Below are 23,600 nucleotides of genomic sequence, written 5' to 3' on the forward strand. Positions count from 1 at the left end.
AATTGTGAGAATTGACTTATGTTTTAAAAAGGTTTTCTGTTCAAATTTGTGAAAAGACTGAAATATGAACAGCTAAACTAATTCAAAAACAGCATGTATTTGTAGAGGTCTAAACTACAGTGTTAGCACTTTTATTTTACACATAAAAAGACAAGATATTTTATTCTTTTTAGAGGAAAAAACAGCTTTTTAAAAAAGAAATTAGCCAATTCTGACAACTCGCATTACAGTTTCTTTTCAATTGCTATAGATCAGTGGCTAATAGACCTGGATTAACTGTAACGTGTATGTGACAGGTGGAAGCTGTCGACAAGTTGATGTGAAGTTTCCATCGTCAGTTACTGGTCTGTTTTTTGGGACTAGCTCTAATGAGTTGAGACTGCTGTTTTGCTCTTGTTTTGGCGTGGGTTAAAACCTACAGTCGCTTTTGTGTTCAGAAAATAAACCAGAGGAAATTCAGTGTGTTTCTGTACACCAGAACACTGGTGACCAGTTACCACCACAACCAATTCATAAAAAACAAAAAACACCAGAGAACTAGAGCAGAAAGCCTTTAATTAGAAATGATTTGATATAGAGTTAAATACTCTCATTTTCAGTATAAAACATTGTTTACAGTAAGAACAGCCAGGCAACAACCATGATTTTTACATTTATAGCAAGAAGTTACACAAATAATCTTATCTTTATTATTAAGGATGTACTGAAAGTTTACAACCACAATGTTGGGTGTTGAAATTTGTTTTAGAGTAAACTTCAAAATAAAATAACAAAATGCTAAAGATAGTTTTAAGAATAGTTTTAATCACCAGTGCTGTAATCACATGTTGGGTGAATTGAAAAGTAATGACAATTGGAATAAATTAATCGTAGAAATGCAAAGTTGACAGTGAATGAAGGTGTATATCGTATATAGTGATGGTCCATTGGTATTAGATTATTAATTACCCTAACCTGGTCCACCACTACCTTGTCTCCATGGAGCTGTAATTGCTCTAATTATTCCACAGTACCAGTTACAGAAATGAAGAAGCATCGTAGATGAGCGGACAAACATCTTCACTCCTACAACTTTATGTCCAGTTGATTTAACCTCTGGCTTTTTCCATGGATCAGACCTGGACGACTGAGGGATTACACAGACATCTTCATGGAGATGTGTAAAGTGTGTGGTACATTCCCTTCACAGAAATAACATCTCCATGGAGACAAGCAGGTAGTGGACCTGCACCTGAAAAGTTACATAGTGCACCTTTAATTTATTTATTTTTTTAAGTCTTGATCGTTCAAGTACGAAAATTCCTTTGTTTTGGTCAGGATTTAGTCACATTGGATTAGTCTAGTGTTTGTCAATGGAAATGCTCTGCTAAATTAGTTGAACAAATTCAGGAAATCTATTTTATTCAAATTCTGAGAACTGTATTGTGTATGACAAAAACTACAATAACATTGTCAACCAAAGGAAGCAGAAATGAACCAGGAAAACACCACAGGAGCGTGGGTAAATTTTGCCTGTCAAAAATATCCAACCCATTATTTAAAAGGACCATTTTATATAGTGGTCTTATGCCATATAATCAGTAGATATTAAATGCTTTGTTGTAGTATTAATTTGACAGTCTTGACACTAAAATGATTCAGTCTGAGTTTTGTCTAGCAGCGTTAGGGTATAGGGTATAAGAACTTGTTCATGTGCCAGTGCAGTTTGTTGCAAAAGCAGAAGTCTTCACATCTTTGAAGAGGCAGCCACGGCTCCAGGGCGAGTGTACACATGAACATTGTTGCTCTGAAAAAATAATGATGATAATAAAAAGCTCACACAATGCAACAAAAATAACAATGACCCAGACAAGCTGTGATCCTTCTACTCATTTGTGGGTAATTTTATAGTGTTTCACATTTGCAACTAATGCACTTATACACATTAGACACATTTTAGCAGATTTCTGATGGACTGCCATAATAGTTTCTGATTATCGTTATCGTTTTGCCTTCCACAGTTTTTGAATGTGCCTTTATTACTTGGTTTAGTCTTCATTACAAATTAAAAGATGTGATTACCGGCAGTGAAGCTGTGTGACATGACTAAAAAAATTAAATATGCCTTTAAAGAGATCCTATTTTACACAAAATGTTACCTCATCAAAAACATATGTGGAGTTGTGTTTTACTTCATTCACACAGTAATCCTTTATTATTGAGGTATCTACATCCAAAGCTCAAAATGCTCTGTTCCACCTTGTGACGTCATGAAGGGGTAGTTTTCATGTTAATAGTTAGCTTTTGCCTTTAGTTAGTAGACAATTCCAGGGCTGAAATCATCCAAATGATTCTAGTGAAGGTGTACTTTAAAAACACAGTAGAGCACTTCCTGTATTGCCACATGACATCACAAGATGGAACAGAGCGTTTTCCGAGAAGAACTCAGCCTAAATATGCAGGGTGTGTGTGTTAAGTGTGTGAAAGAAACTAAACACAACTCAGGGCATGTTTTTGATGAGAAAACAACATTAGAACATAGGTCAGACATAATGTAATATGGGCTTTTAGTTTTACTCCGTTTAGTCTTCATTACAAAAACACACCTTTTTGGGCTCCTGGTTGAACTTGTTGAGATGGGACTGGACTCTGTTGGCATAGTCAGGATGGACAGCCCTGAGGGTCTCCACCTAAATAAAAAAAAAATGAAGTTAATTATACATTATATAAATTCCAATTTTTATTATTATTTTTGTAGATTAGGATCATCAGAGATTTTGAAACACCAAAATATAATTACTTAGAGCATGTTTGTGAATAGGTTTAGCAGCAAGTTTCAAACTTATTGAGAATAAGAATGAGATATGCCTTTATTAGTCCCGCAGTGGGGAAATTCCAGTGTTTAAGACCCTCATAAACACAGTTTTTATTTATAATACTTTAGCTCTAGTTGTGAGAATCTTACATTACATTTACTGGCAATGGAATGAGCGAGAGAGGAAATTTTGATCTGTAGCAAAACTGAAGCCACATTCTGTTTCTGTGGTTTTGTGTAAAGGGCATCAATACCAGTGGAAAAATCTAATCTTGTTTTTTTTTTTTTTAAGTGTATGTGCCCTCAGCTCTTAGTTTGAAAAAAGGTACTACCATCACATCTGAACATGTATTACCACTACCTAAACTTGAAGATAAAGTTTTTCTCAGCATATGGAAAGACCAGACCTCATGTGAAAGCTCAGAACCTCCAGAAATCACTCACTGAGCAGCTGAGGCTGCAGTAGCACTGATTAATGATTGACTGCAAGAGTTGGGGTTTAGGTAGTGATGATTCAGAAGAGAAATTTTAGGCTCAAACCAGCTGGATTTCAGCATTGAAACTGGCAACTGAAAAGAGGCCCATTCTGCTTTCTGATTGGATAATCGTCTTGAACCAAAATACTAAATTATAACATAAATAAATGGGATATCATGTCCAATGTTGTTGTAACTGTGCATTAATATTACAATTGTTATCAGCCAAAGCTATATTTGATTTGAACACAGTTACCTTTAAGTTTAAATAAGTTGCATGTTAAGATTTTGACTTAAATTTTTATAAACTTTACCAAACATATTTCAGTAAAAAAACAAAACAAAAAAAACAAACAACACAAAGCACAACCCCTGACGACCTCGCCACACCTTCGGTTGACTACCATTACCACAATGAAGTTTCAGTTTGAGTATTTGCACACCATCATTCTAGAGCGGGGTGCTCAGACTTTTTCAGTATGTGAGCTACTTTTAAAATGATCGTGTTTGAAAGATCTACCACCTAATACAAAAATGTGAAACATATATTTATTTGTATTATGAATTCGTACATGTACAGTGCATTTTGATGTACATGAGATAATACTGCACAACACAATTGAACTTCTTACATGTTCATAATTACTTGAATGATGATTACTGCTCTGATGACACTGAATAGAATCAGTGAGGGATGCAGAGTTCGGGCAGTAGCTTCTGACAGCCAGGAGTAAAATAGCATTTTTCGTTTGAAAGAGAAAACAGAGCTAATCATGTGGATTACGGTTTTGTCTCTTTTTTTATAGCCATAAAATCATGTTAAATGAAGTATCAGAATTTACTGCATTTTTTCACACAACTACTTCTATTTTACACATCCATCCATATTTTTTCTTTTACGCATCGAATAAATGACTGGGAAAATCCCCGCAGCCTCGCGCTCTCATTCATCACCTTCAGGACAACAGAGGCAGATTACTGTAATGAGGGTAAAATATTTAGATAGCCCCATGTCTCCGCTTTGAGACACCGTTTGAATTTACATGAGAGCACGACTGGTTGCGGAGTTACGCTGCTGGAAAGTCTGCAACCGCGAGTCTATCGGCGACGATAGGATCCGACGCTATAGGGTTAAACTAACTCATACTTGTTTATGCGTGTGCAGCGCCCATGATGTGACCTGGTCAGGTGTAATCTGACTGTTGTCCTGTATATTAGTCATGTGACTGGATGGATGACGGGACGTGATCTACCCAAAATGCATTCGCGATCGACTGGTAGATCGTGATCGACGTAATGAACACCCCTGTTCTATAGTGTGTTTAGCCTGTACGTGACAACTCACTGCTTTAGTCACACCATTTAATAGCCACATTTAGATTATATGGTGCAGTAACCCAAACGTGGTGAAAAGTGGTGTCAGCGCTGCAAACTTGGACAGTTAGACTGTCACCTTTTTTACTGTCCATCTGCTGTGCTCAAATTTCTGTGGGTATTGTTGCAATTGCACGTTACTGCAATTAGATGTTTTACCTAAAAAGTGTGGATTTTAAATAAAAATGCCTACTCCAGAAAGTATCTGCAATTTACAGTGTTAAGTGCCAATATGGGACAAAAAATGTGATTTGGGGATAATGTTTTACACAAAGTCTATGCAATTCCCAGTATTCTATAGCATTTAGTGGTAAATTACTAAATTAACACTTTGAAGTGCAAATATGGTTATGTTTTAACAGGAAATGTGTGATTCCCTAGTGAAGAGTCCAAGACTGGGATCACCACTGTTGGCATTAAAGAATGAGCTGGTGTTCCATATAACCTAGTTTTATCATGAATAAAAAAAGAGAATACAGTAACCATTTACTACTGCTAATGGGAACGACAGACAAACAAGTTGAACATTTTGAGTGCCAACACTGTGTTCATGTACCATTCGTTTCTGGATGAAAAGTTGTGCTCCCTTTAAGGCCCCCGCCATGTTCTGACAAAGCCTCTGTCTTTCCTCTTCATTCAGCACTTGAGTGTAGAAAGTACGGACCTGCAAAGACATAAGCTTTAAATAATACTTTTCATTATAATGTTTTAGCTTAGACACTTCCACTAACTAACCCCATCTTTAACATGATCTTCACCAAATATCCACGAAAATAAGTGTACATGAAGGTAATCTCCTCTTTATCTTCACAACCCAGTTATAATTGGTGTCGTCTAATAGTAAGACTCAAATACAAAACCTCTTTTTGGATGTTTTTATTGTTCTGAAAAACTGAGTGGTTTGTGTCTCCACAAATCTGATTTACTTGACACTAAGTGTGACTTCCAAGTAAACAGACCCTCCCTCTCTGTCACTTTCATCTCACATGTCCTGCAGCCCACATATGAGCGTGTTTATTAGTGAATACATATGCATTTTTATGGAAACAATCATGTAAATGAGTATAATACAATAATAACAAAATTTAACCCTTGTGTTGTCCTGGGGTGATTTCTTCACAATTGTTATTAATTTTGATTATTTCTATTAATAATGAAATAAAACAAAAACAATTACTAATTTCACTAAATTTGATAAGGACCATATGAAAAAAAGTTCATGATCAGGTAAACAGCAGAAGGCCAGCTCCTGTTTGGGGCCATGTAAGTTGATGAACAGTGAAACTAAGCTTTGTCAGAGCTCGACCCAAGGAAGCTCTCTGACCATTGGTTTGAATTGTGTGTTTTTAGTTGTTCTAAAGCTCCATACATATTTAGAGTGATTTTGATTCTTGTGTTTGTACTGATCCTGTTTTAGATAAAGCCTAGTTCCACTGTCCATACATGGCCTCAAACACAGGCTTGTGTTCTGCTGTTTACCTGCACAATCAAATGGTTCGGAACATTCAATAATTTCAAAGATCATAAATTAAGATGCAAAACTCGTTTTCAGATTTTTTCAAAATTTTTTGAAAACATTGTTTAAAATTAAAAAGGTGGATTTGTGAGGAAAACCCACAATTTCACTATATGTAAACACAGGGTTTTTGCAGAGGTTTTTGCGGGAGTTGTCTGGAGTTTGAATGAAGTTGGTATGAAAGGCCAAACACAGAAAAGTAAGCAGGATTCACTCAATCACACAGAAATTAACAGGAAAATGGATGAGTTCATTTGAACTTCAACATCAATTTTTGCTCATACAAAAATCTGACATTTTTTAAAAACAGCACCCTATGCTAAATTTAGATCCCTCCTATTTTCTAAGTCACCAAATATTTTTGTCAAGTACAGTCATTTAATTTCAGTGTAATACGGCCTTAAAATGTCAAAAATGCACTTTTTCACATAATCAAGGCTTTTTGGCACTAAATGTATAAAATATAAGGTAAATGTGATATCAGTGCATCAGTCTGAAGTCAGACTAAATAGAGCCCAAAATGATAAAATTATATTTTATGACTAAGTTAGGAGAGAAACTAATTGGGTCAAATTCACCCCAGAGGAACTTCAATGTAACTTTTTGCTTTCTGTCAAAAATAATAATAATAAATAAAAAAAATAAATAAATGTTTTTCACCAGATTTTGGCAATTCCCACTTGGCAATTAACCAAATAGTGTTTGTTAAGTAGAGTGGTGCAAATTAAGAGTTACAGGACATTTAAAGGGTCAAAAATGCACAGTTTTACCAGAACAAGTCCTATTGGCCAAAATTTAAAAAAAAGAAAAGCAAATTGAGTCAAACTGACCCCAGAGGAACTTCAACATAACTACTGAGAAGAAAACACAAACATTTAAATTAAACTGAGATTATAATTTAGATTTCCAAATGACCTGTGTGACGTTGTCCTCGTCGCTGCTGTTGTATCGAGCCACATCTGGAGAAACCTGGAACTTGGACTCCACAAACTGAGGCTGCGTCTCTGGAGCACTGAAGCTGTTGGGATAATAGTTTGGAGCGCCACCTACAGGACAAAAGCACAATGTACAAGTGAGAAGAGAAGTGGTATTAAAAAGGGGCTAATTTAATTAGGACTGAGGGGGAAAAGAAATAAAAAAAAAACACCTATGCATCTTGTGTAATTTAAATTTTGTTCAAATTTGATTTAAGTATTAACTGTGAGAATGAAAGTCCATCTTAAGTCTCATGGCACACACCATGTATGGAAATTTCTCTCAGATAGAGGAGCACATGTTTAAATGAAGTTTTACCCTGCCTCACCAGGCTGCCCACCTAAACCAGCCTCCTTTTTTAATGTCAATGTACTTTTCCCTTTCATGGAATAACATTCTCTGTGCCAAGAATTCATGTATACTCACCCATTTTACTTTCCTGGCATTAGGGGGTAAGAGGTTTTTTTTTTTTACTTCAATGGTGTATAAACGGCTAACGGCTTATAGCTAGTTCAAAGATTTAGTGATCCGGGAGAGATGGCTAAATTACTGCATGGATGACATGGAAAACCTCTTCAGGCATGTTAACTCTTGGAGATTTACCATTTCGAATTAAACATCCAAACTTGTTTGGGATTAGTTTCACAAACTTGCTATATTAAATCTTATGCCTAAACTGCCATTCATGCTGACAGAGTCAACACTGAACTTTGTGCCAGTTTTTGTTTCATGTGGGTAGGTCTGGTCATTACAGAGATATTAACCATAAGCAAATCTGCAATCTGACAGGAAATTAAACCTTTGAATTCTGACGTGGCCTTCAGCTCATGGGGATTCTAGGAAGTTGAGATGTCGTATGAACAAACACAACCCATTGACTCTTGTCAGTCTTTTCAGTGGCTGTGATTGGCAGCTGAGGACTTAAGGAGGAGAGTGAGCAGAATTGGATGTGGCTTTGGTGTGAGAGGATGCAGAGGGCCGTGTGTTGTAGCGGTGACTTGCCCTGGTTGTCAAACATGCACATGGGGCCGTCACGTTGGTAGTTGGCGACTCTGGCTCTGTAGGGACAGTTGACCGGCAGCTGCAGGTAGTTCGCCCCAAGTCTGTGGCGATGTGTGTCTGGATACGAGAACAGACGACCCTGTGCAAAATGATTCACGGTTTAGGATCTTTCAACATCAAGTTCCTTTAATCTCATATACTGCTACAATTATGTGATATTTGTGTTTAGGTCAGAGTTGACACCTTTTGTTGTTCTTGTAAATGTTTATGTTGTTGTTAATGCTTTTGTATGTGACACTTGGTTGCTATGCCGACGAGTTGATGTTTTGCTTAGTTACTGGTCTGTCCAGGCTTCGCTGAATTGAGAACCTGATGTTTTGCTGATGTTTTGGCGTAGGGTTAGAGCCTACAATAGCTTTTGTCTTCAGAAAATAAACAACCAGAAGAACTTTGATTTTTCTCCTCTTATCACCCAAGAGACAAAAATGAAAATGAAACTTATTAAACAATTCATATGCTGCTTTCGGCAAATACAGCATTTCAAAATGATAAAAATGTCAACAATGAATATGCGACAGTGTAATACCCCATCTTTAAAGACACTCTGTGCAACTTCTCAAACTTTTTTCTGATTCGTCTTTTTCAGAAAAAAGGTTTTAAACATAGTAATCTGGACAATGTTATTGAATTCCAGACATTTCATCATCCACCGGAAAGTAATCTGAACGAAATGGTTAGAGCAGCTAGACCAAAAATCTGAAATCTAACCCTAACCTCTTGTTGTTGTACACGTGTGCAGAGTATTGTTTGAATATAGTCCTGAATGTAACTAATGATGTGTAGGTTTTTAGTTCCTCACCTGTAGCATCTTGTCAGGGCTGGGTTCGATCCCTGGGGGCATGTTACTGGGGTCAAAGGCCAGCTGCTCCACCTCTGCAAAGTAATTCACCGGGTTTCTGTTCAGCACCATCTTACCCACCGGGATCAGCGGGTACTCTTTATGAGACCACACCTGAAAATTAAATGGGGCATGTATAATTATAAGGAATAAACTTGTAAACTCTGCTTTTAAAAAGGTGCTATAAAAAGAATAAATACTATGATTATATTTAACCAGCCACATCACTATATGGGGGTACAGTCATTTAAAGTAATTTAAAAATGCTGTATCCATAGCAGACATACTATAAAAGCAAAGGTTAAAATCAGGCCAGTGTGTGCTGTCGGTAAACAATTAGCATGCTAGTTGTTAGTTTTACCGTGACAACAAGACTCTGCTCTAGTCTGTGTTGAGAAATGTGCTCATAAGCTGGTGGTGAATATTTACTAAGGTAGGACTAGAAACTAGGTGTGTTTTTCACGTTTTTAAATCAGAAAAAAATAAAATAAATAAATAAAAATAAAAAAATCAGGAAGAGCGGTTTTAACTACTGTATTTTTATGCACCAAAGTGAAAAGAAACTTCTTCCATTTTCTCATCATTTTACATAAAAGATGCCTTTCAATAACTTTAAATTGAATTTTAATTCAGATATATTTATATGAAGTAAGATACCATTGCCCCTTGGAATAAATGTATGGGGCATCCAGTGTAGTGTGTGTGATTGTTTAGACAGTGAAGTATTTCCTTGTGCCTTACTTGGGATTTTCAAACTTTTAATAATTATTTGTATTTATTTTCAGTCAAGTTTAAATAATATACGAGGGTACTGAAATTACAAATAGTGGAGTTACCTTGGTGAGATCAAAGGGGTTGAACTGGAACTTCTCTGCCTGCTCAAAGGTCATGACCTGGATGTAGAAAGTCCAGGAGGGGAAGTTGCCGTTGGCGATGGCGTTGTACAGGTCCCCGATGGCGTAGTCCGGGTTTGAGGCGGCCAACCGTTCGGCCTCTTCAGCCGACAGATTCTTAATGCCCTGGTCAGTCTGAATACAAAACAATCACAATTTGTTAAAAGTCCCTCAATATATGAACGACCTAAGTAAGCAGTGGTAAGCAGATGAAATGCATTGTATTGGCTGCACTGGTCTACATTTTTGCCTATAGTTTACCACAAAGACATTACTTTTATTTTATGAATAATTCTCCTAACATTTCAGGTTAACAGGAGCCATAGTGTAAAGTGACATTTATACAATATTTGAGTCTTTCTGTAATCTAACAGCTTTGCACTGTGAACATTGCTACTTTTAAAAAGGTGTACTATGTAGCTTTTCTGGTGGAGAGTACGCCCCTGCAATGTTCTACAGTATGGATTTAATCTTATTCATTAGAGACAGACCAATATGTCGGTAGGCCGGTATTTACACATAAAGCCTTATTTGAACACTTTACTACAAGAGGACACTGCACAAAACGTGACTACACAGCTCTCTTAATAGATATGTTTAATGCCACACTGTGGAAAATTCCAGGCTAAATAAGGTCTCCATGTAAACAGGCAGGTGGCAAACCCTCACCAGTCACAGAGTACACTTATAAGTTTAGCAAGAAAAGATACATTTTTTTTAAACCAGTGCTTAGAATAAACTGATTAAGAAAACTGTTAAGAGACTTGCTGAGTATCCTAGCTTGTTTGGCACTGGGTTATTGTATAGAAAACAAATGTGAAATTGAGGCTAATCCAGGATGAAGCCGACCTTGTAGTGGAATTTGCAGTAGACCCCCTCTCCCTGTGCGTTCACTAGTTTAAATGTGTGAGAGCCATAGCCGTTCATGTGACGAAATCCATCAGGAATCCCACGATCGCTGAACAGAAAGGTCACCTGCCCACGGCAAAAACAACAGAAACATACGGTTTATAGGTGGTAGTAAGAAAAATGAAGGAAATGTGGCCCTAATAGTGAAGTATATCACAAGATACATTGCAAATCAAAAGTTTTACTTGGTGCTGTTATTAAATCTCAAAAAGCCGCAGTTCTTTGAAACAGAATGTCGCCTATAAAGAACAAAATTTACCTTTTATGGCAAAACTGTGTTTAAGACCTGTAAATAGTCTTGTATTAGTTTAAAATTTGAGTGAGCGATGGAATATGAACTGATAATCCTCCTGGAGTTGTTTATACTGTGCACTCTGAACAGAAGCCTACTTTTTAAACTTAATTCGCAAATCTAATCTTTACAACATGACAGAAAATTCCTTTTGTTTTCAAATTCATACAGCCTTTGTCTAGCTGCTATAATAATTATCTTCTATTAATTAATTAGCAACTTTTAGGCCTGATCGATGAGCCTACTGATTCCTGTCATAATTTGACATTTTCTTATTTTCTGTATTGCCCTGTACAAATAAAATGACTACTTCCCTGTGTAACTAGGGATGGGAGATACTGACGCAAAAACACATTTGAGATATACATTTTTGTCATCTTGATAACAATATTCAGATGGTATTTTAACAATGCATAAAGAATGTGCCAAAATGTGCCAAAATGTGCCTTTGAAATGACTCCACATTTCCTAGTTTACCCTTGTTACGAAAATTATACTAGATGCTTCTGCTCATTTTATTTTGAACCTGCATTTTTGAATGGTTTTAATTATAGATTATAAACTTGACTAATTTTGCATATCAAGAACAATTTGCTGTTGTATTTTATACATCTCCCACGTCTATGTGTAAATGCATTAGACAGATTTGGTTTTACCTGGTGCAGACTCTCTGGCCTCAGACTCCAAAAGTCCCAGACCATATCAGGGTCCTTCATGTGGGTTTGAGGGTTCCTCTTCTGAGAGTGGATGAATGACGGGAACTAGAATATGAAAGATACAACTGTGTCTTCAGATACGAGGCACACATCTTCACCTCAAAGCTTTTACTGATAACAATGCAGCGCTGATCTATTCTTAATGGGCACGATGTTACAATTGTTATAATTTGGTTCTTAAGAGGATTAACCAATCAGGAAGCGAACACTTTCATTTGGGTTGCCAGATTTAAATGCTGAAATCCAGTTGGTCCAAACCTAAAAAAGGACTCTAGTCTGAATACTAACCTAAACCTCAGCATCTGCAGCCAATCATTAATCAGTGCTAGTGCAGCCTCTGCAGTCCAGTGAGTGAAGTCTGAAGTTAGGGCAGTTTGACAAGTCTACTTGAAAAAAATTATTGCAGAATTGTCAACTACTAAAATAAATCAAGACATCTACCTGTTTGTAACCCAAAAAAAAAGTCTGAAAGCCTAATAGTAATGGCATCTCCTCACCAGCAGGGCGTCCCGGATGAAGAATATGGGGGTGTTATTCCCGGTCAGGTCCCAGTTGCCCTCCTCTGTGTAAAACTTCACAGCGAAACCCCGAGGGTCTCTCACTGTGTCTGCAGAACCCGACTCCCCAGCTAAAATAAAATACAAAACAAAATGAAGACATAGTGATGGGATTATCCTGGTTTGTAAATGCTTATACAGCATAGTTACGGCATACCACTCAAATATGGATGAAAAAACAATATACTGCTCAAGACCCTGAGCGCGAAACTTTATATACAAAATAAAATTTACCATCTTTACCATCTTAAAAAGTGAAAAACGGAACCATTTCATTTTAAATGGTTCACAGTGGTCCAAAGTAATTCCTCACTTACCTTTCTGAGCATCCTAAGTATTCACCACAATATGTTTACAGGTGTTTTTCACCAGAGGAGTTTTGCATTTGGGGTAAAGCTAACACTATCATGCCAACTGTACACTTCCTGATTCTCAGACAATAAAATGCTTTATAATTAGATGCAGACAGATGCAGAGAGCACACAGCGGGCTTATTTTGACCTTATATTGTGCAGGGTGGCCCAAAAGTCACTGACACTTTTAAATCTTCAATATTATATATATTATCCTATAATTCTAAGTTATACTCTCCAAATTTTAGCAGTAGGTAAACTGAATCTTCCAAGATTTTCAGCAATATATACGGTTATAATTGTTCACTTACACTTGAACTTATCACTACTTAAACCAGGGGAAGTAAAAATTACCTTTTTTAAAAAAAAAAAAAATGTTTTTTAAGTGTCCACCATTTTCGGACTCGAAAGATCGAGATATTCAGTGTAACATTCTCTTATTTGATCCTCGATATTATGTTTTAAGTCATTTATTGTCTGAGGTTTATTCACAAACGCCTTTTCTTTAAGATCGCCCTACAAGAAGAAATCTGGACTAGTCAGGTCTGTGGAGATCACATACTGCCCCCCATCTTTGAAAACGACTTATTTCTTTAATGGCATTTACGCTCGGAGCATCTCTGGTATTAAAATGTCGACGTGACACCGCTGGGTTTCTCAATTTGACCCATGTGACTCAAAGAACCACTGTACAATGAGGGTTCATATTAATGTCGGAAGGGTCGTTCTAAATACTCTTAAAAAAAATTAATAAATAAAATATTCAGAAACAAAAGAGTTATGATTTTTTTTCAATTGTCAGTGACTTTTGGGCCACCCTGTATAAGCACTAATAAGACATTTTTTGCTTAAATATATTTGTAAAAAAAAATGTTACAGGCCCTTAACCCCTTAGCATTCCGGGTGATTTTGGTGAAATTGCCTTTGTTCTGACCTCTCCAAATGAAAATAATCACCATTATTGAACCCTCAGTAGTAAATGCACAAGTTTGGGGTCTTTGTAAAGGTAACACCCTATAGTTTTACCCACAGGTGTCTGCTGAGCATTTATACACTTTGGAACACACATTAAAAAAAAATTTTTCTCATCCTCACCAAAACAAAATTGTGAAAATGAAGGTGTAGAAAGCTGCAGTAGGTAGCTGGGGCCAAAAATACACCATACCTCAACTGACAAGATTGTTGACCACTTACATTTCAAATTTGAGGTCAATACCTATAAAAATGAGAGTTTTACAATCATTTTATCATGAGTAAGTCCAGGCCTCTCCAAATCTATCCGAATGAAGACATTTGGAGAACGTTTGGAAAAAGTGAAATAACTTTTGAATGTTTCAACCCACAGACATCAGTGAGGCTCAACTGAAAACTCACACTGAGAGGAATCTGTATCTGCACACCCAGCTGCTCTATTACTGTACATTTATATATACCATATCAAAACACAATATAAAATGTATATTTGTATATAAAATACGGTTAAAACAAGTGCTATGGGTAAAAATAAATATATATTTACAAACCACACACTGCAAACAATCAACAAACACACACACGCTTCAAAATGTAAACAAACACACAATGGAAACTGAGAACACACTGTACATGATCGTACAGTGAGACAGTCATTCTGCAACAGTGGCTCACTGGTTAGAGCTTTGGTCCCGCAACCCGAAGGTTGGACCAATTTCTGTCATTGTGTCCTTAGGCAAGACACTTCACCCAAATGGTGTGTGCGCGATGATTGGTGGTGGTCAGGGGGCGCAAATTGGCATTAGCTAATGCTAATGATTACACATGATACACATTTGACCCACAATTAAGTGAATAGCAGAATAAACCACGCTTACCACGCTTCAGGAACAGCATCCAGTCCATCAAATCATAAGGTCCTCTGCTCCTGAGTCCACCATGATATCTTCACTCGGTTCCACGAACCGCTCCAGGTCCGAGATGCCTCTAGTTTAACTTGTACAAACATCCACAGTGTCCTCGGTCGCGCACTTCCTTTGTTTTGTCCGTTTCGTCATGTTTAAAACGCAAAACTGCTGCGTAAAATTACGCAACATGCGCGTGTAATTTTACACGCGGATCTTTATATCCAGCCTCGTCTTATTACGCGCGCAGCAAACTCCATCTGTTTACAGTAAACCACTGCATGTCACGCATCAGCTTGTTCCGCAGTTCATGGGCTTTAAGATGAAAACATCACTAAACGTGTGTAATGTAACAGCTTGATTCTACAAGGGGGAGAGTGGGGCGTACACTTCCAGTCATCTGTAGCTCTCATTCACTGTCCGCGCTCCAGTAACCCACAGCCCCACCTTATTGGCCAACTTTGGTGTCAATCACAAGCTAACAAGTTTGTTTTGCACTGAGGAATAAAGTTGGCGCTGTCAGAAGTTTATTATGCCTGAAACTGACAAAAGAAATGCAGAGAAGTGACGGAACAGATTTCACTTTCCTGCAGCAGATTGGACATGGAGGCTCTAACTTCCTTTGTGGACATAATTTCTTGACTGGATTATATTCTCTGGACCTTTACGGAACGAATGAGACCAACTTTGTGTGAATATGTTGATGTTTGACAGAACCAGAGCGCTCAATGGTAAGTGAAGTCCAAATCCACATTTCTGACTTCTCTGTAAAAACGGCTTTCCTGTCAGCACTGTGGTGATTAGAGGTGTAAATGGTTTACATATTCAGAAAGATGAATGTCGTAGCTTTCATTTGATGTGTAGATTGTTTGTGTGGGTGACGCAGAAATACATGTACATTGCTGTAAAGTTGTAAAGTAAAGGCGGGCCGTCGGAACGCTAAGTGGTTAAATAATGGCTTGGTTAAGATGTTAACATTCTCATATGTATAGCATTGTTTGGGTATATATGCAGCATAGGACACTAAACCTCAGAATAATAAAAGTGACTATGACAGTAAACAGCTTACCCACAGTGGAGAAGCGGACAGCAATAGGAGTTGTTTTGCCCACATGTTCAAACACTTTGGCCTTACAGAAGCGGGTGATATCATGGGTTACCTCAAAATACCCAAAAGCACCTGAAAAATAAAAGAATTTAAACCAAAAATGTATTCCATTTCAGCATTCTGAAGTCTTTAAATGGCAATGTTACTGTGAATTGCAGAGATGTTGAATATGGTATGGCTATAATATATCTGGGACCAGGACTGGAGATGGTTAATTTGGTGTTGATTTGATGTCTGACATTTTTGCAAGGTTGGTTTTCCGCTCAGAGATCAAGCCAAAGAGAATTTTTGTGGGGAAACCTGGCTCTTTTTTAGATATGGCAACGTTTTTGTATGAGGTAATGCTGCCTTATTTAATTTGAAAAAAAAAAAAAAAAAAGCTTTTGGGTTCTGTACTCAGAGTGACCTCTCACTGGCAGCATTGGTACACATTTACAAAGCCATACCTGGAAAACTTCCGTAAAACCTTGGTAATCTCTGTCAGTTCAGGCAGTTACCGGCTTCACTCCTCCCAGTTACTTTTCAATGTGCCACGGTGCCTCACTGAGCTGAGAAAATCTGCCTTTTCCTCCGCAGCACCACACTTTTGGAATAATTTACAGAGAGATCTGCAGCAAGCTGCAAGGGGATCTTTATTACTTACTTAGCTACTAATCACTCTTGAAATGTGTAATCTGAATTTTGTATTCCTAATAAATATACCATAAAAAAAATCCTTATCACTCTTGTATTTTGTTTCTGTGTTATCATTCTGTGTTAATGCTCTTTATCAGAAGTGGCACTCTGACCTGCTCCTTTGGCGTGGACCACTCTCTCTGGGATCCTCTCTCGGTCGAAGTGGGCCATCTCATCAGTGAAGACCACATCCTGAACCAGGAGGGGTCCGCGGGGGCCAGATGTCAGACTGTTCAGTTTGTCTCCAACGGGATGCCCCGCGCCGGTGGTCAGGGTGTCTGGCCTCTGTGGAAAAAAAAAACAACACACCAGACATAAGTTACTGAAAAACAGTTCAAGCCGTATTCTTTCACATGCAGCAATGATCAATACAACGGCTGTAGGGAAGCCTGTTACATAAATATTATATCGACTTATTGTTCAATATATGACAAATAGAGCAATCATTTTTGGGGGTCAATATTTATCATGGGTACTTTTACTTTGTACTAGTGGGAAAGCTTTTGTTACTTTTCTGTACTGCAATAAGATTTAAGTCAAAGAAGTTATTTATTCAACCAACTACTAAAGTGTTTCATTCTTACATTTATTTATTTATTGCAGTTCATGTTTTTTTAAGATATTGTACATTTAGAATTTAAATAATCCTTCTTTATGGTAATTATGTCAGCAGTATAACTTTGTTTCAATATTATCGATTATCATCTATATTTTCTTCAACAATATATCACACTTCAAAATGTGTTATTGTGACCGGCCCTGTTGTAGGCCTTTACTCATTTAGTCAATTAATCCGTGGTGTATTAGTTGACTAATTACTTGATTTAGATGATCAGGATTTATATGGGACAACAGTAGAAAGAAGAAGATAGTGAAAAGAGGAAGATTAAACTCATGATTCACAAGTTTAATTTGTCTTTGTATATAAATACATTGTTTTCTAGGACTTTTTCAGTGCAGTCAGATACATTTTGAGAGCTTTTGCCACAATCCCCTTTTTTAGTTGAATCAACGATCAGCAGCACGCATCTGTGGTTGACCACAGCAGACCTATTCAATACTCATTTTCACTATATTGGGTGGTATATACATAAAAAATTGTTAACAGGGATTCTGGTGCTGTTTCTGGTAGTGATGAGCCTCAAAGACTGGACAATAAACTATTCTGCTGTTAATATTTCCACAGTGAATGTAAAAGGGACACCATTTACTTTTTTTGGAGCATCTGTCCCTTATTACTTTTCCTCAAATGTCCTTGCCTGAGCAGCCAGTTCTGTTTGGTCCCATTCTAGACCCTTCTGGATTCATAGAGCTGTCCTCACATGGGATGTTCCAATCACAGCTGCTAATTTCTATCAAGTCTCTCAAACGCAGACGACATCACCTCTCAAAACTTCTCATATCATTCAGAACAAAATATGTAACTTCTTTAACAGTTTTGTAATGTAATAACGTTAGACAGACAAGATCGACTGTTGATTTTGTAGAAATCTTTGCCGTTTTTAGTCCTCTGCGTCAGATTTTCCCTCTTTTTTACTCCTAAACTGCCATGTTTGCCTTTACCTGAATGAACCATGCTTCTCTCTGATTGGTTAATCTGCCTGTCAATCAGACCCTTTAGAATTGGGGAGACAAAATATGGTTCCAGATCCACTAATCTTGGTAAACCTTTTGTCAAAACGTGTGGTTATGGCTGGACAGGTAGGAATTTCCCAAAGTATGGCATTGAGTTTGTCTACCTCTCCACAATTCTGTCCTGTAGCTTGGCCTGGTGGAGATGTATTGAATGCTCTACAGTGGAACATTCTAGGTGAAGCAAACAACACAATACTGACAAGGAGACACCAGACACTTCACCGGGATAATTTTGGTTGTTTGCACATAATTCATAAAGTTAAAATCGCAAGAAAGCTGAATCCAGTCATATTATTACTATTCATATCTAGATGTTATTTTCTGGTCTCTAATTAAAGAACTCAGAGCAAAGAGGAGTCATAATCTAAACTCTGACTACAGGCCAATGCAACAGGGATGTGCTTGTTATGAAATGACTCACACCACTTCTGCAATTACCTGTAATCCTGCTACACACAATGAATTAACCAATGATGAAAAGCAATCACTCTGGCCAAGGGTTTGAGTTTATTCATCTTTTATCTCGCCGTTATGCAACAATCAAGGCTGAAGTCCAAGTAACACAACAGATGCTTGAGGACAATGACCCACTTTTGACCGAGTTGGGCGGTCAATCTGTGGTTAAAATAGGCGTTTTGGGCAGTTTCTTATTTGCTTAGCCTTGTATTAGCTTTAGCACAAAGGCAAATTGCAAGTTTACATATCCAGTTGTGTAAAAACATGATCATATGTGCTACTTTAGCTTTGGGGTTAGCATAGCAGCTAGCAAAACATTTACATCAAGTTAAACGTTTGCACACAAAACATGATTCTACAGCTCACTGGGACAAAAGTTTATCAAATTTTATTCTTACTTTTGTTATTCTTATCGTAAATAAACTTAATATGGTAAAAAGTACTCGAATGTGTTGCTAGCCTAGCCATTCTCCGTTGATCTCACGTCCCTAAACGACCCTTCACCCATTTCCACCCCGTGCAACTCTGCGCTAGTTTTTTTTGTTGTTTTTTTTATACATTTTTATACAAACCTTAGTGACCCGACCCTCTTTCCACAGCTTCATCTGGTCCGTGGATTTGTCCCTGCTGTCGGCCATGATGAGTTTAGCGTCAAAACACAACCACGAGTGCAGAAAAGTGCAGTTATATTGTTGATGCTCCTCTGAAATCCTCCAAGATTCTTCCTCGACTTTGCCTGCACAAGCCCCGCCCCCTGTGCGCCCCTCGCTGCTGATTGGCTGAGAGGTGCTATTGACCTACATATACTCTGCAGACAGGAGCCTTAAAGTTACCCCCTTTATGTGAGATTTTATGTAACCACTAATGTTTGCCACTTAAATTAATGTATTTTTATCATACAATACAGTCTAGTTAGTTGAATAAGATGTGATTTGTAACATGCAGTTTAGTTAGTTGAATAAGATGTGATTTGTAACATTATATAGGAATAGAAATGTCTGTTCTGCAAATATTCCCGTATTACAAAACAGATTCATGGACCTTGCCCTTATAATAGGCTACAGCCTCTGCACTATTTAGTATCAAAATCTATTCAAAGTATTCTAATTATACGTGTAGTTTTGATGCTCATTTTTGAGTCCTTATTTAACTCCATACATCTTGGCGATAATAGAACCTTTATTTATAAACACTGGACTTTGCAAAGTTCAAGAACAGCAGGAGAATACAAATATGCAATAAAACAAGATAAATAACTGTTACATAGACTTAAATATAACAAATCTAAATAAAATATTAGAAATAGAGTTAAGATACAGAAAGACAATTTAATAGGTGCCAGTAGTGTACAAATATGAGCTTACAAAACTATTATAAGATGATCTACTTGATACTTCTTGTACTTGTACTTAGCCTTACAACACTGAAATTCCCCAATGTGAGACAAATAAAGGTTCTCTTCTCTTGCCCTTATCGTAAATGATCAGATTCAACCCTTGTGGAGTTTTCTCCACAACTGTCATACTGGTAAATCAATAAACCCTCCAAAAGGAAATATCATAACATATTAACCTTTTTCCAAGTGTAATTTAGAAAAACATAAATAACTTTACTCTCTCTGTAATCAACTGTATGTCACTATTGAGAGTAAGGTATGTAGTTGTTAAAGGAACTGTATGTAGCCTGTACTCTTACTTTTATTTGGCTTCACATCACAGCTGAAACTGGGTTGCCTGTGCCTAAACATGGACACATACATGTTTTTCTCAGTATATGGACAGGTCACATGTGAAAGCTCAGAATTCACTCACTGAGCTGTAGAAGCTGCACTAGCACTGATTCATGATTCTCTGCAGGTGCTGGGGTGTAGATAGTGAGGATTCAGATCAGAGAGAGTAATTTTAGGTTTAAACCAACTGGATTTCAGCTTTGGAACTGGCAACACAAATGAGACTTATGTGAGGCTCATTGTGCTTTCTGACTGGATAATCATGTTACAAACTAAAACACCAAATTATAATTATAAACAACTTGGCCATCGTGTCCAATGTTTTTGTAATTAAGAATAAATTCAGCATTGCAGTTGTCATCATACACACAACACTAGATTTGATCATATTTACCTTGTATTTGGGGACACAGGTCATGTTATTAAATTAAAAGTCTAAATCTTACATACAGGTCCTTCAGTATTTTCTAATGTAAATGGACTTATTCTCACACAATAGCAGATATTTCATGTTTAAATCACTTTTATTTCAAACTGCATTCACACAATACACAGATTTGTGGAGGCACATTCACATCAATGCTAAATAGCTTCATGCTTGGTCAGATGGCGGCTACAGTGTTGTTGAACCAAATGCTAAAACTTTGATTGTAAATGAAAATATTGCTTAATTATTTGGCACAATAGGAAACATAGACAGTTATTATTGGTTTCTTGAACTTATGTTGGAGTTATGAGTGCTCTCAAACCTGACTAAAGTTGAATGTGTTACTGCTAAAAAACTCACAATATAACATAAGGCTGATGCAGTTAGTAGATACTGTACATAATTCACATTCAAATGAACTTAACCGCACCATCGCACAACAGTGAAGAGGATACCAGCAATTCAAAGTCACCTTGACCATAAAAATTAGCATCATATTCAAGACCAATGTTTCTCAAAATGTGGCGCGGGTCCCTAAGAGGTTTGTGGGTTGTGATGGGTGAGTCTTGGCTGATAAGTTGGATTGAGGTTGGTTTTGTTTTAGACCTAGTTTTGAAGTAGAGCTGAATATTTATGATTAGATTTGTGATTTATGTTTTAATAACAGTTCAAAGTTCAAAAAAGACAAAAATACTAATAAAATTTACAAACTAATACAAAAATCACATTTCAGAACATGTTTGTACAGATCTTAGCTACAGCGTCAGCAGTTTTGGTGCAGAATATGACTGGATATTTTGTTGTTTGTGGAGAAAATTATAATCCAATTTGCTACTTGCGCCCATTCAAATTACAATTTCGATTTGACTGTGAGTGATCTTGTAGCCTTAATTTGAACGTATAAAAAGTGTCTTAAAAACAACAACAGAAGTGTCGACTCATATTAAGATATTGTAGTGTCTAACGTTGCATTACGTAACTTTTCCGATGGAGAGTGCTTTACTTTATGGCATTATTAAACCTATCTATCTCCAAAAAAAAAAAAGAAAAAAAAAGGCTTTCTTACTGAGCAATTTTCCCTCTTCACAAATCTGACCCGTACCTTTGTTTGGTTGCTTGTCTCCATGGAGATGTCATTGCTTTGACTGGAATGTTCTATTTTATGGCATTATTAAACCTGTCAATCTCCATGGAGACAAGCAACCAACCAAAGGTACAGGTCAGATCTGTGAAGATGCAAAACCACTCACAGTAAGAAAGCATGTTTTTCAAGGGATTTTTTTTTTTTTTTAGCAATAAAACAAGGTCATTGAATAAACACAAGACAGATTACAGAAATGCCAAATGGTGTAACATTTCAGGCCAAACAAGAAACTCTATGGAGACAGCAGGTGGCAGGACTTGCACCAGAAATGTTATATAGTAGAACTTTAAAGATTACCCTGCAAGCTTCGAGCTTTTTTTTTTTTTTTTTTTTTTTACTTTGGCAGTGTTTTGTTTTCTTTCACTTCATATTATAATTTTTTATACTTATTTTGATATAATCTTGAAAACCCTGCATACCAACAGCGGTAACCGAACCACATTTTGAGAACACTTAAAACAATCAACAATGTCCCATTCAGTTCAGTCCGCAGTGTGTCATTATTCACATTTATAACAAAGTGAAAATTAGAATCAATTCAAAGTGATGTCTGTAACACAGAAGGAGGTTAGTACACTTCACATCACATGTTAAATCCCAGAGGTGTTTAAATTAGTTTATTGATCAGCGACAGGTAAATATTGTGTTAAGTAGAAAATGCCTTGGAAACAGATGGAGCGAGAATTAGAAGAAACAATGGTCACTATTTACACGTGTTTTTAAGCCAATGCAAATCTGTATTGCATTTGTTATTGTCAAAATGGGACGATGGATGCATACACTCACCAGCCGTAATATTATGTACAGCAGTTCTAATGCTTTTAATATTTTAAATGTATGTCTAAATGTCTGTAAATGTGTGAAACTTGTTGTGTGGTTGAATAATACAGAGTTATGTTTATTATTTCTGATGAAAATAGAGGAAGAACTGACCTGTTTCTTACATTAAATAAATGCAATAATCAATTAATTTAGAGGTGCAGTATGTAATTTTTGGAGGTGGCACGTTGTCACCTGCATGATTCCATGGAAACAGAAAGATTAAACCATAGTTCGGAACATTCTCCACGGACATAGGTAAGTTTTTTGCCTTATTATGTAACAGATCATGGAGACAAGAAGGTCAGAGTCATGTTTGCGGAAATGCAATAGTAAGAACACATGTTTTTCTAAGTGTTTTAGTGCAATAAATGCAACCAAAATGAAAAAAAAAAACAAAAACAAAAACATGCTTTTGGCTTATTTTGGGCTGAAATGTTATATACTGTGGCTTTAATTATCATAAAACAGGTTGTTAAAAGTACTTTCCAAGCCCACAAATTCTGTACAATTTATTAAAACTCCTTAAATCTTTACAATAACAATTCAGAATGAAAATATTACAAAGCTTTTTTACCTCAAGGCAAAGATGATGATGAGTTACACATAGTTAAGCACTTTGTAATTTTAAATATCTTTTCAGTTATATTTTTATTTCACTTCTTGCCTGTTGAATGTGCCAAAAAATTTCAAAATCCTTTTAAAATGACAGAAATGGTGCATCTTTCTTTCCACTGCAGTAACTTTAAACTAAGAAACATTCATAATCACTGAAACACGTGTCCATATATTGGCTGGTGAGTGTACATTTCTATGCTGATTTGGCCAACCCTGTAACAGCTGCTACAAATTACAATTTTTCACCTGATAAAGAGTAACCTGGATTCTCAAAGCTCCCAAAATACCACAAAACCATTATTGGATTTGCCAGTGTGACTGCAGAACATTTTACACAAGCAAGTCCTTTACAGCGAA

The 23,600-nt window shown here is 36.8% G+C and overlaps 1 protein-coding gene across 1 annotated transcript; it reads right to left on the reverse strand.

The window, feature by feature from the left end:
* Positions 1 to 528: 528 nt before the first annotated feature.
* On the reverse strand, positions 529 to 19,276 carry cat (catalase). Its single transcript, XM_033967843.2, has 13 exons — positions 19,079 to 19,276; positions 16,529 to 16,700; positions 15,702 to 15,812; positions 12,343 to 12,473; positions 11,786 to 11,890; positions 10,778 to 10,903; positions 9,872 to 10,063; positions 8,997 to 9,149; positions 8,138 to 8,276; positions 7,076 to 7,206; positions 5,201 to 5,308; positions 2,586 to 2,669; positions 529 to 1,786 (listed from the first exon to the last, which is right to left on the reverse strand). Exons 1-13 carry the CDS (start codon positions 19,142 to 19,144, stop codon positions 1,727 to 1,729), a joined length of 1,578 nt encoding a protein of 525 aa, XP_033823734.1. The 5' UTR covers positions 19,145 to 19,276; the 3' UTR covers positions 529 to 1,726.
* Positions 19,277 to 23,600: the final 4,324 nt, after the last annotated feature.

This window comes from Periophthalmus magnuspinnatus, chromosome 6 (assembly GCF_009829125.3).
Source record: "Periophthalmus magnuspinnatus isolate fPerMag1 chromosome 6, fPerMag1.2.pri, whole genome shotgun sequence".
Lineage (NCBI taxonomy): Eukaryota > Metazoa > Chordata > Actinopteri > Gobiiformes > Gobiidae > Periophthalmus > Periophthalmus magnuspinnatus.